Source organism: Harpia harpyja (genome assembly GCF_026419915.1).
Source record: "Harpia harpyja isolate bHarHar1 chromosome W unlocalized genomic scaffold, bHarHar1 primary haplotype SUPER_W_unloc_1, whole genome shotgun sequence".
NCBI classification, from domain to species: domain Eukaryota; kingdom Metazoa; phylum Chordata; class Aves; order Accipitriformes; family Accipitridae; genus Harpia; species Harpia harpyja.
This window is the reverse complement of record NW_026293183.1, coordinates 51,138-64,266: the sequence shown is the minus strand read 5'-3', so window position 1 is coordinate 64,266 and position 13,129 is coordinate 51,138. Positions and strand designations below refer to the sequence as shown.

General features: G+C 57.0%; 1 protein-coding gene and 1 long non-coding RNA gene across 2 annotated transcripts; both read right to left on the bottom strand.

Annotated features, from left to right (window-relative positions):
• Nucleotides 1–6: 6 nt before the first annotated feature.
• On the bottom strand, nucleotides 7–8,544 carry LOC128138134 (uncharacterized). Its single transcript, XR_008233958.1, has 4 exons — nucleotides 8,445–8,544; nucleotides 7,316–7,369; nucleotides 5,275–5,348; nucleotides 7–526 (listed from the first exon to the last, which is right to left on the bottom strand). It is a non-coding gene; the product is annotated as an uncharacterized LOC128138134 (long non-coding RNA).
• An 827-nt stretch (nucleotides 8,545–9,371) lies between these two features.
• Nucleotides 9,372–12,715, bottom strand: BLVRB (biliverdin reductase B). Its single transcript, XM_052779452.1, is given in 6 exon segments — nucleotides 9,372–9,636; nucleotides 10,723–10,854; nucleotides 10,943–11,032; nucleotides 11,440–11,494; nucleotides 11,496–11,598; nucleotides 12,580–12,715. Coding segments are annotated over 6 exon segments (630 nt in total). The 5' UTR covers nucleotides 12,666–12,715; the 3' UTR covers nucleotides 9,372–9,472.
• Between the last annotated feature and the right edge of the window lie 414 nt (nucleotides 12,716–13,129).

The following is a 13,129-nucleotide window of genomic DNA, read 5'->3' as shown; positions in this document are numbered from 1 at the left end:
CGTGCCAGGCGGTGAAGGGCCTTAAAGCCCGAAACGCTGGTGAGGGGCTGCTGCCCGCTGGCAAAACCCCGGCAGCAAGCGGCATCCCGGCTGCCTGCTGCCTCCCGGCACGGGCTGGTGCCAGCAGGGGGGTCCTTGACAGCGTCTCTCTTGGGGGGCCAGTCAGCGATGCGGGCACGCACCCCCATTTTGGGCACGGCCGGCGTGGTGGTGGCCAGGCGAGGGGGTTCACCCCCCACCGTCGGCACACTGCCATTTTGCGCCCAAAATGCCGCTGGGCAACCCTCGGCATCAGAGCCGTCGTGCCGCGGGGGGCGGTGGGAGCTCATGGTCCGGTGCCGGAGCCGAGCTGAGTCAGGGGGACAGGGCCCTTCATTGCCGCTGCCGTGCTGGAACGGCCTCCATCGCTGCCGTCTGGATTCCAGCGAGCAAAACCCTGTGATGCCCGGCTTCACTGCGCTGCTGCCGCATGGTTCTCCTTGGCATCAGTGCTCACACCGGGGGCTGTCACATCTCCCAGGCCATCCTATAGCAGAGAGGGGGGAAGAGCAGAGGGTTAGTATAGCAAGCGTGAACACCATGGGATTATTTTGGCGGGGAACCCTTCCAGGGACGGAGCATCCCCCACCTCTCTGGGCAACCTCACCACTCTTATCGTAACAAATTTCTTCCTTCCGTCTAGTCCAAATCTCCTCTCTTTTAGGTTAAAACCATTCCCCCTTGCCCTATTGCGACAGGCCTTACTAGAAAGTCTGTCCCCATGAGTATTGAAGAGCCACCGGGCACCTTCTCCAGGCTGACCAAGCCCAGCTCTCAGCCTTTCCTCATAGCAGAGGTGTCCCAGCCCGCCGACCATCTCCGTGGCCTCCTGCTCCAACAAATCCACATCCTTCTCATCCTGAAGACCCCTGGACGTAGCGCTGCAGGTGGGATCTCATCGGAAAAGAGTGGGAGCATCACCTCCCTCAACTTGTTGGCCACACTTCTGCTGCTGCAGCCTAGGATCCGGTTGGCTTTTTGGGCTTTTCATCTACCAGTAATCCCAAGTCATTCTCTGTTCTCTGTTCACATTCCCTTGTCTGCTGATCCAGTCACCCTCTTGTAGAAGGTCGGTCAGATGAGACTTGGCCTTGGTGAAGCCACGCTGGCTGTTTCAAATCACCTCCCTTTCCTCCACATGTCTTTGCAGAGCTTCTAGAAGGATCTTCTCATGATCTTCCCAGGCACAGAGGGAAGGCAGAAGTAGTTCCACCCTTCTTAAAACCAGTGGAAAGTCCCCTTTCGCCGGTCTTCTGGGGACTTCACTTGACTGCCATGACTTTCCTGGAAGAGCAGCTTGGCAAGTCCCTCAGGACTCAGGGATGGACCTCAGCGGGTCTCATAGACTTAGTTGGGACCTATGCGATCATCTGGTCCAACCGCCTGACCGATTTGGGACTGCCCAAGAGTTGGAGCATGTTGTTAAGGGCATTGCCTGATGCTCAGATTTATCCAGATCCCTCTACAAGGGCTTCTTGTCCCTTAAGAGAGTCAACAGCATCTCCCAGTTGGGTATTACCAGCAAACTTGCCTTCAACTCCTGCCTCCAAATGGTTGATCAATAACTTGTATCCGTTGAGGTTCCTCAGGTGGTCTTGAATCCCATCTTCTCCTGCACGGGGAAGGATTTTGCTCCTTGAGCTCCATCCACTTGAGAGGTACGGGAAGAGATTGCCGAAAGAGTTCCCGAGTCCCTCAGCCTTCTCCTCAGTTGTCTCCAGTTTGCCAACCCTGTTTTGATTTCTCCACTGGGATCTTGCGAAGCCAGAGCCCTGAGGCAGCTCACTGCTGGCGGGTTTGGGATGGACAGACGGACGGACAAGTCTTAATCCGTCTGCATTGGGCATTAACCTACACCGGCATGGCGGCCAAGCCTCCTCTCCTGTCCAGTGCTCACCTAATCCCCGCTAATTACGCTGCAAGCCTGCTAAGATCACATCTGTTGGGAGGGGATGTTAAATCAATACCTGAAAGCCTTAATTAAATGCAGCCTAATGAGCGGGCAGCAGGTACAAAGGCAGATCTTCTCAGAGGAGCATCCCCAGCTGGCAATGCCAGGTCTCACTGGCAATAATTCCCCTACATCCTGTGGGAAGGAGCTTGGGCAAAGCTGGGCAGTGAGATCGGGGCTCCTGGTTGAGGCTTTTTGGGGTATAATGCCCAGTTTTGGGGCCCCGGCGTCAACTTCCCCTTCACTGGCTCCTCCAAGGGCAAAGATATATTTGCAGAATACACACGCTTCCCTCTATTTCCCCCCAAAATCCAAAGAAAACTCTTTTTTCCAAAGAAAACTCCTCTTCCCACAGTGGTGCTGGTTACTGTGGGGACACAGTGTCCCAAAAACCCCCTTTTATTCACTGAATCTGGGGAGGAATGACCCAAAATAAGCTAAAAATACTCCAAAAAAAAAAAAAATCAACTAAAGACTCTACCCTTTGCCAAGCAGGAGCTGGGTGGGAGGAGGAGGAAGAGGGTGATGATGATGCTTTTCCAGTTCCTCCTCAGCCCATCCCGATTTGGGAAAGGAGCCGGCGACGAAATCCCACTGTCCCATCCCAGATCCGGAGCCGCTGGGCAAAAATAACCAACAACCCCATCTTTGGAACAGATTTCTAAATCCCTGCATTATCTGGAAAACTCGAGGGTTTTGGATTAATCTGACAAACCATCAGCGTTTCCCCCCAAACAGCAGCATCACCCACTGTCGTCACCCCTTCAGGCTGAAAATAGACATTGGCAATTAATAAATCCCGTCTTTCCACCCCAAAAACGGCGTCTGACATTCCTCCAGCGACAAGCCCCTCACCCAGGCTGCGAATCGGCGGGTGATTAATTAAATCCATCTGTATCCCACTATGGAGCATCGCGCCTGGTAGGAGAGAGACCCTCTCCTTCCTTCTGCAAGCCTCCAAATTACCCAAATTTGGATTAAAATACAGCGGAGAGGTGCGGAATAACCAGATTTAGGGATTTAAACCAAAGCAGAGCCTAACCCAGGAGCGTTCCAAGACCACTCTGTGCCAATTCTCATGCCCCGACACCCCAAATCAGGTGGCTGCTCCATGGCAGCTTTTATTCCTAGAAAAAAAACCCCACCCACCTCCCCATTTTAATCCCCCTCTTGAAATAATCTCATTTAATCTCTTGCCAACAGCCGCCGAGATGAAGAGGGAAGATGAAGATGAAGTGCCGGGGAACTCCTGGGAGGAGGTTTGTACCCATGAGGATACAGGATTCCCGGGATGCTCTTCCCAAAAAAGGGATGCAGGAGAATAAACCTGCAGCCAGGGACGATGGGTCCCCTCTTGCTGCGGTTGTATGACCCCAACCGGGAAGATTTAGGGGGATTTTTTTCCTTCCTCGGATGCTGCATGAGCCCTCTGAACCAGCTATGAAAAAATACATCGCCTCCGTTCCTTACGGCCCTTTAGGGCTTCAGAGCTACTTTTAGAGGAAAAAAAAAGAGCGGTTTAGTATCTCACAAGGTTTTTTGCGGTGTCTATTCCCTGTTTACTCCTGTGGCAGCCCTGTGTTTTGGGGAGACCCCCAATCTCTCCAGGATCTCCCCCAGATCGACATTTCCAGCATCCGATTATCCAATTTCTACGTCACCAGAGCACCGCAACTCGAATTAACAATGTTGTTATCTGCTGAGCTGGGCTCCTGCTCCGGCAGGAATCAATCCACGAGGGAATCTCGTCCTATTTCTTAGCATAAAATATGGGAAGAGCCCCCCCCTCAACATCCTTCTTCCTCCTCCAAGCCTCTACAGGCTGAGGGAAAGCGGAACAAGCCTGAAAGATTAATTGCAGGGCGTTAATTTTTTATTTTAGCCATGCTGGGGAAACCTGATGGCACCGACACCGGTGGCACCGTGCCGGGTTTGCCAGCACCGGGCAGAGCCGGGTCCCTGAATCCTTCTAAGGGGTCCCAGCGCGGGGATAAGCGACGGTTCAGGAGCTGCATCGTGCCCAACAGACCTAATTTAGGGTAATAAATTGAGGAAAAGGCTTAAACACACCCCCTGGCTCAATCCCACTCTCTCAGTGGAACCCAAAATTGGGATTTTTGAGCCCAATCCTGCTGCTCCAGAGCCAAAGCTGTAATTTGCACAAGCAAGACCCAGCCCTTCCCAGCTAACGAGGGGGGAGGGAAAGAGGTTTTAATTATTAACCACAGGCTTTTGATAAATTAAGCGACAGTTTTTAACTCTTTTGTATCCAAGATGCCTTCGTGAGCCAGAGGAGAAAGTCCGACCCTGCCTATTTCCAATTAAAAATAAAGATTTAATGACCTGTGTGGTCCTTTCTGCCTCCTGGTTGGCCCCAAATGAGATCAAAATCACCCCAAAATTCACTGCTGGCTCCTTCTCCCCTCCTTGGCACAGGTTTGCTACCGATGGGGGATGCCGAGGCGTACATCCTGCATCGCTTCCCAGGAAAAAAAAAAAAAAAAAATCATCCCGGGACTCTTTTGGGATGAAACAGCCCCAAAAAGATGCTTTGGGAGCAGGGGGGTTTAGCTGGGGAGGGGTTGGGGTCACCCTGGCTTTCCCAACACTTGGCCCGCGCCAAACCTGGCTCCAGGTACGAGCCAAGACTAAAACCAACCGATGGCCAAGACAGAGAATAAATTAGTAAAGCAATTAAGTGAAGAGGTTGGCAACTTTGTGCTTAATTAGGGGGTGGTTAAAGCCAAATCATCCCCATTACCAGGCAATGAGAACGCCATTAATTTTCTCAGCGCAAAAAGGGGGGAAAAAGGGGATAAAACACGAGCTGGGACCTCGTCGGCAAGCCGATCCATCTCCCTATGCTTTATCTGATGGAGACGGCTTAATTAACGCTAATCAAACGAAAGGCTTTTTCAGCACAGCCATAAATACGGACAAATTCCTACTTGCCTGGGCTCTGGGGGACGTGCCAACGTGGAGATCTCGGCTATCTCACTTTGGGATGGCAGTGCCCGAGGACGGGGTTGGCGAAAACACCAGGATATTTCAATAAATTATTGTCCAGAGTGAAAGAGCTCGTTAAGACGCAGCCCCGCCCCGTGAAATCCCCCCAGATTTGGCCCCTTCGCTGGGTTAAATCTATTTTTTTATGCTACGTCTCACTGTAAAAACACGTCGGACGAGCTGTAATCCTCGCCCGGAGGGGACGATGGTTTCTGGCCGGCTCAGCGTCCGACTGTTGGAACAGCCGTGATGAAGAGGAAGGGCGTGAAGCTCCTTACCGGGGTGGAGGGTGGGAAAAGGGGTCTCCTATGGCGCTCCTGGCATCCCTTGGGCCCAAATTTGACAAGGAACTCTGGATTAAAAGGAAAAATAAAGAAATGGTTTAAAGTTTCACCTAGGGAAGGGGTGGACTCACGCCGGTGCGATCGACCCGCGCAACTTCCCGAAGCACGGAATGCTGTTAAAAAATGGGGGTCACACCTCAAGGGCCTCAACTGCCACCCCGTTCGTGGGATTTCCAAGGGATTTGGGATTTCTGCTCCTCAAAAAAGCTCCGGGGAGCTCAAAAACCAGAAGGAAGAGGAATGAAGGGGCAATGTGGAAGCTGGGGAAGGGGTAGGGAGACAAGAACGGCGATCGCGTTGCTGTGAGAGGTTTTAAATGAGAATATAAACTGCTAAAAAAGCCCAAACCTGATAAATAAACCCCAAAACCAACCCTCAAAAGCAAACGCGAACAGATAAAAGCAGCAGGCAAAGCGAGCTGAGCGGAGCTGCTAGCCCAAGCAGCAAGCACCAACCTGCAGAAGCCAGGCGGGGAAGCACAGCCAAATCCATGCCGAGCTTGTGGCCCCCCCCCCCCTCCAAAAAACAACTAAAAGCCCATCCTTCCCCCCAAAAAAGCCAAGCAGCATTGGAGCCTGCGAGTGGGAAGTAACGGCAGCCTCGTTACTGGCCAAAAATTAAGGCAAATTGGGCTTTTCAGTGATGAAATTAATGAGGGGGGGGGCAGGTGAAGGCGGGCCATCACCCCAGGACCCCCCCCCCCCCCGACTCCTAAATAAACTGAAAAGGCCCCTCACGCGCGGCAGCAAGGATGCAGGTCTCAAGCGAAGCCTGTCAGCGTATCCTCATTAGCAGTGCCTCGTTAGCAAACAGCCCCGACTCGGCCTCGCAAATAGGTCAGGACGAGGCAAGTTTGACGACGGGGATTTAATTAAAAAGAAAATAAAAATACGCCTTTGATAACCTGCGGGAAGGTTTCGCAGCAGCTTTTTGGTGAGGTGGGGGGGGCGGGGGGTTGTGAAAATTAGGAACAGGTACTGGGACTGCAGCACTGAAAGCACGGCCTGGAAATTTGGGGTGCCCCGACCCCCACCCCCCTGAATGCTGCCCCAAGCTCATTTGCATAATATCCCGATCGTTTCCCTGCATTTAATTGCTGCCCCGACCTTGGCAGGAGGAGGCTTCGCAATGCTCGGGGAGGGGTTTTATTTTTTATTATTATTATTTCCCCAATGGAGCTAGGCAAAGCTGAAGCTCCTGCCAACGTGGCACCTGCGCAGGTTTGCCCCCCCTTCCCATGCCAAAATCTTGCCAAATTAACCCATTTTTTCACTAAATGAGGAAAAAGAAATCCCACCTTTCGGGATCTGTACGGTTCCCGCCCCCCCCCAGCTCAAACAAATCCTATTTATACCGGGGACAAAGGGAATAATCCTGTGGCAGTTTCGCTTCGGCATGCTTGGGTTGGGGGGGGGGTGTGGTGTGAGTTCAGAGAAACCCTGGCTGGTTTTTGGGGGAGCTCTGGGTTTTTTGAGGGGGTTTCTGGTTATTCCCTGCCCCCCTTTAAAGAAAATAATTCCAGGAGAATATCTTTTCCGAGGGGAATTTGGAAGCCAGAACTAAGTTTAAACTTAATAAAAATAAAGGCTTGAATTTATAATTATCTGTTAACACCCACAGAGTCCCAGCAGAAAACACTGTGGGCCCCCCCCTCTAAAAAAAATACAACTGCCGGGTCCCCCCCCCTCGCTGCTGGCAGCATTTCGCAGCCAAACCAGACCTGTGGTATACCCAAAACCCCACGGTTTAACCTCAAAAAGAGGCGTGCTGCCTTCGCTCAGTGCTCTCCAAGTTCCCCATGCTGATTTGCTCCCTGAGGAGGCAGCTCTGGAAAACACAGGGGTGGGCTGGGGGGCTGTCTTTAAGGCCCCCTCTCCAGCTTCTCTCCTAGCTCTCAGAGCCCTGTTGCACCCCAAAAACTTTGTTTGACCCCCCCCCTCCCAGTTTGCAGGGGCAGGGGGGTTAAAGGAGCTACCTGCCAAGTGTGAGGATGATGCAGCCCCTTTTATTATGAGCTCCCTGTCGAGCGCTGAGGGAGAAAAAGAATAATATCAATAAACAAGAAGGAAGTCAGGGAACAGCCTAACAAAGGCGGGGGGGGTTGTTAAAGCCTTTGCACCATGGGGGTGTGTGTGTGTGGGTGTGTGTCCCCTTCCCCGCTGACATCAGCTGCTGGGTGGGTTTTGGTTTTTATTTAAAATTAGTTAAATAAAAAAGGAAAAACTCAACACAAACCCCCGGGGGATGAACGGCTGATTGATCCCCCCCCCTCCAGCCTCAATGAGGTCAGGCTGTGGGTGCCCACCCATAACAGGGTGCCCTGTCCGCCCCATTATCTGCTCCCCAAAAGAGTCACGGATTTCACTGCTGGGGGTGGGGGGGTGACCCCCTTCACAGCCCTTTGCCCATTGTAGGGGGAGCCCCACTACAGGCCACAGAAGCTGCCCCCCACCCCCCAAAGGGGCTGGTGGCGGGGGGGGGGGGTGGGGGAAGCAGCCCCTTCCCCAGCTCTTCCCTCAGCGCCCCTCCCCCCCCCCAACCAGCAAAGCCACGTCTTTGCCCCCCCTGCAAGGAGCGACAGGCCTCGACAGGGACACCAAGTGCACCAGCCCCCCCCCGCCCCCCCAAGCACGTTCCCCCCAAGCCCCTCCACGAAACCCCAGGCCTCTCCCACCACCCCTCCCGAAGCCCGAAGCCGCGCCCCCCCGCCCTCCAGGAAGCCCCAGGCCTCTCCCAGCCCCCCAGACGCACCCCTCGGGGCCTCCCCCCCCAACCTCCTCCCTCACGGGGGCCGCTGGGAGTTGTAGTTCCCCCCCCACACCCACACCCCCACCTCCCCGCTCCCTCCAGGCCCCAGGCGGTACCCGAGGACTACAACTCCCAGCAACGCCGGCCACCACCCAGCGTGGAGAAGGAAGCGGGGAACCGGAGGCTGTCGGGGACCCCTCCCCGCTCGCCCGCCAGGCCCAAAAGCCAGGCCCAAAAGGCCCGGGCCCTCCCTGACAGGAACGCGGTAGCGGCAGCTCCCCCGTTCCCCGTCAGTCTCCCCCGAGCCTCCGGGGGAGACTGAGGCGGCGCGTGGAGGAAGCGGGGGGGTCTCTCACCCGGCGGCGCGAGGGCACGGGCCAATCGGGGGGCGGGCGAGCGGCGCGAGTGCAGCCTGCGGCCGGCGCGCGCGCGCGGCGACTGAGGGAGGGGAGGGGAAGCGCACGCCGCCGGAGAGGGAGGGAAGGAGGGAGGGGGGCGGAGTCTTGAGGGAGGGGCGGGGCTTCGGGAGAAGGGGGGTGGCCGTCCTCCGCGCCGCCAGAGGGCGCTGCGGGTCGGGTGAGGCGGGAGGGGTTCTTAAAGGGGCAGGAGCCTCGTCTGTAGTTGGGGGGGGGGTGGGACCCCCAAACTAGGGATACGCCCCGCATAGCCCCCCCAACCCCCCGCCGGGACCTCTTATTTACATCCAGCTCCTTCAGGGACCAATCAGAGAGGTCTGGAATGCGGCGCGCAGCCAATCAGGAGCCGGCGTTCCGCCCCCCCGTCCCGCATCGCTCGCCCGGTCTAAGCCACGCCCAGGAGGTTCTTCGGGGCGGGGCCGGCGGTGGCGCGGCCAATCGGAGGGGCGGCTGGGAAACTTTATTTTACATACGGGAAGGGAGGGGTAAGGCTCCTCCCGCGGCGGGGGAGGCCCCGCCCACACCTCGCGTCTGATTGGCCGCGGCGAGGGAGGGTCATTTGCATACAGGGCGCGGACGGGAGCGGTTCCCGCGGGAAGGGGCGGGCGGCGGGTGCGACGAGTGCGGGGGGCGCTCGGCCCCGTAGGACCCCCCCGGCCCCGTAGGACCCCCCCCAGCAATGCTCCCAAACCAACCGAGATCCCGGGATCCCCCCCCTCGAGCATCACCCCAAAACACAGCAGGATGCCCCCCCTCCCCCCAATTAAGCCTAACGATGCCGCGGACGGACGGACCCCCCCCCCCCATTAATTAGGGGTGCACCCTAATTAATTCAGCTCAGCTAACAGAAAAAGGCCGGATCCGGGCTGGGAAAAAACTGGATTTAATCTCCCTGGGAATGCGCGGGGGGGAGTTAGGGGGGATTTTGGGGAGCCACCGACCACCCCGATCGATCCCGAGGGATCCCCCTAATCCTTGGAATAATCCCGGGAGACGTAGACGCTTTTCCCGTCGTAGCAGGAGGTGTGGAGGCAGCGCAGGAGGAAATGGCCGAGGTCGTGCGTGGAAATAACCCGGGAGCCTCCGGATGCGCCCACCGTCACCGTGTAATCCCCCGTCAGCGGCTGGTCGTCTGCCGGATAATGGGACACACGGATAACGGGGGAGGCTGGGATAACGAAGGAGGCCGGGGTAATGGGGAGATACGGATAATGGGGGAGAGCGGGATAATGGTGATAGTGGGATAATGGGGGAGAGCGGGATAATGGGGAGACTGGGATAATGGGGGATAGCAGGATAACAGGGAGACTGGCATAATGGGGATAGTGGGATAACAGGGGAGAGCAGGATAATGGGGGAGACTGGGATAACAGGACAACAGGGGGACTGGGATAGTGGGGAGACCGGGATAATGGGATAGACCAGCATAATCAGGGATAGCAGGATAATGGGGGGACTGGGATAATGGGGATAGTGAGATAATGGGGGAGACTGGGATAACGAGGGAGACTGGGATAATGGGGAGACCAGGATAATGGGGGATAATGGGATAACAGGAAGACTGGGATAATGGGGGATAGCGGGCAATAGCAGGATAATGGGGAAACTGGGATAATGGGGGATAGGGGGGTAACAGGGAGACTGGGATAATGGCAGAGAGTGTGATAATGGGGAAACTGGCATAATGGGGGAGACTGGGATAATGGGGGAGAGTGGGATGAAGTAGGATATGAGGGATAAAGTGGGATACAGGGATAAAATGGCATACAGGGATAAAATGGGATGGAGAGATAATGGAATGGGGGAATAAATAGGGTATGGGGATAAGACGGGATATGGCAATAAGATGGGATTTGGGGATATAATGGGATATGGGGATAAAATGGGATGGGCGATAATGTGGGATACAGGGATAATATGGGATATAGGGATAAAATGGGATGGAGAATAGAATGGGATATGGGAATAAAATGAGATAGGGGGTAGAATGGGATTTGGGGACAAAATGGGATAGGGGATAAAGTGGGATACAGGGATAAAATGGGATGGGGGATAAAATGGGATATAGGGATAATGTCGGAGATGGGAATGAAATGGGATATGGGGGATATAATGGGATACAGGGATAAGCTGGGACACTGGGATAAAATGGGACAAAAGGTTAAAATGGGATAAAACCCACCCCCCCCATTTTTGGGGTGCATTCCCCCCTCCGTACCAGCGATGTGGGGGGGCATGACGTAGACACAGTCGAGCCCTGAATCCTGGAGGATACGGTGCATGCGGATGTGGTCCTCCGTCACCGGCACCAGCCGGGGGGGCACCTTCTGCAGGTCCCACAGCAGGAAAGCTGGGAGGGGGGAAAGTGGGGGGTCAGAGTAGGGGACCCCCCATATTTTTGGGGGGACGACGATGATGATGACATTGGGGACACCCACCTGAGAGGCAGGCAACCACCTTGCGGACGCCGTGGGTCTTCATGGCTGTCATGATGTTCTTGGTGCCTTCGGACATCACCGTGGTGGGGCCTGGGGGGGGCCAAAATGGGGGGGGGCAAGAGGGGGTTAGGGGGCAGCCCCCCAAAACTTTGGGGGTGATTGGGGGGGGTTATGGGGCAACCTAATGTGTTTTGGGGGGGATATGGGGCAGCACCCCAAGTTTTGGGGGGGGTTATGGGGTAGCCCCCCTAAGTTTTGGGGGGTGATGGGGGGGGATATGGGGCAGCCCAACATGTTTGGGGGTGATGGGGGGGGTTCAGGTGCCTGATTGTGGGGTCACGGGGTCCCAGGGCAACAGGGTCCCCCCAAAACCAGGGGGTCATGGGGGTGCAGGGACCCCAGCGACATTGAGGGTCCCTGGACAATGGGGTCCCCCCAAAATCTATGGGGTCCCAGGGTGGGTGGTGGGTTGGGGAGGGTCCCCGATGTCACCGTACTCAGGTCATTCCTGGTCCCCAGGAGGATGATGACGGCGTCCTGTCCCCTGACGGCCTCGGGACACTGCCGCGGGGTCCCGTGCGTCCCCCAAAACCACGCGTGCCGGTTGATACTGGGCCGGCAGCCGGGCCCGATCCCGTACCAGCACTGTCAACCGTGTACCCTGGGGGGGGACGACACAGCACCCAGAGGTGGGTGGGGGTTCCCCAAAACCTTTGGCCCAGAGGCCAGATCGGGCCCTGTTGCCATTGTGTGATGATGAGTCAGCAATTTGGGCAGGGGGTGACTCAGCATTCCTTCTGACTGCCCCATAGGGGCTCTGCCTGACCCGTATAGACTCTATACGGCTCATACAGGCTCTGCCTGGCCCCACATCTGCCCCATAGGGGCTCTATATGGCCCACACGGGCTCTGTCTGCCCCATAGCGGCTCTGCCTGACCCATATAGGCTCTATACGGCTCATAGGGGCTCTGCCTGTCCCCATGCCTGCCCCATATAGGCTCTATATGGCCCATACAGGCTCTGCCTGCCCCAAAGGGGCTATGTGTGCTCCATAGGGGCTCTCCCTGCCCCATACAGGCGCTATCAGCCCCATACAGGCTCTATCGGCCCCATAGGGGCTCTATCGGCCCCAAACAGACCACATCTGCCCTAGATAAACTTTATCTACCCCCGGGCAGGCTGGGTTGGCCCCATGTAGGTTCTATATGGCCCCAACGGGCTGGGTCTGCCCCACATATAGCCTCTATATAGCCTGGACAGGCTGGGTCTGCCCCATAGAGGCTCTATAAGGCCCAGCCATGCCCCCAGCATCCCCCAGCTCCTACCCAGCCCTCACGACCCCCCCCCCAGTTCCCACATCCCCCCTAAGCCCTGGTCCCCATCCACCCTCCAATGCCCCCCCCATAACCCCAGTGACCCCCATAACCACATTGCCCCCCCAACCCCAATACCCCCCCATAAACCCAACGCCCTCCCATAACCCCAGTGACCGCCCCAACCCCAACCCCCCCCCCCCAAACCCCCTCCCACCACCTTCCTCATCCCCCAACCCGGGGGTCCCTTCCCCACCGCAGCCTGCAGTGGAGGGGGTGTCGCCGATGTCCCGTGTCCCCCCAAATGTCGTGTCCCCCCCCATTTACCCTCCTCTAGGGCTTGGGCCAGAGTGGCCAGCCCGGTCCTGCCGGTGGCCCCGAAGATGACGATGTTCTTCCCGGTGGCCATCACCGGGGGGACACACACACCCCCCGAGGGGGACACACACACACACACCCCGAGGGGGGGACACACACACAGGGACACCGAGAGCTGCTCGGTGCCACCACCCGCTACCGGGGTTTGGCTCCGCCCCCGGGGCCCCGGTTACGCCCCCCCCGCCCCCCAATGCCCCGGGGGCCGGGCCAGGGAACGGGGGGGGGAAGGTCCGTGCCCCCCCAGTCTATACGGGCCCGGTACATACGGTCCTGATTCGTGCCCCCCCACCGTCCATACAGTCTCGGGTCCGTGTGTGTCCCCCCGGTCTATACGGTCCCGATTCGTGCCCCCGCCCCCCCTTCAGTCTATACGGTCCCAATCCGTACGGTGCCGGTCCGTGCCCCCCCCCCGGTCCATACGGTCCCGGTTCATGCACCCCAGCCGGTGCCCCCCCGGTCCATACGGTCCCGGTCCGTGACCCCCCCCCTTCAGAC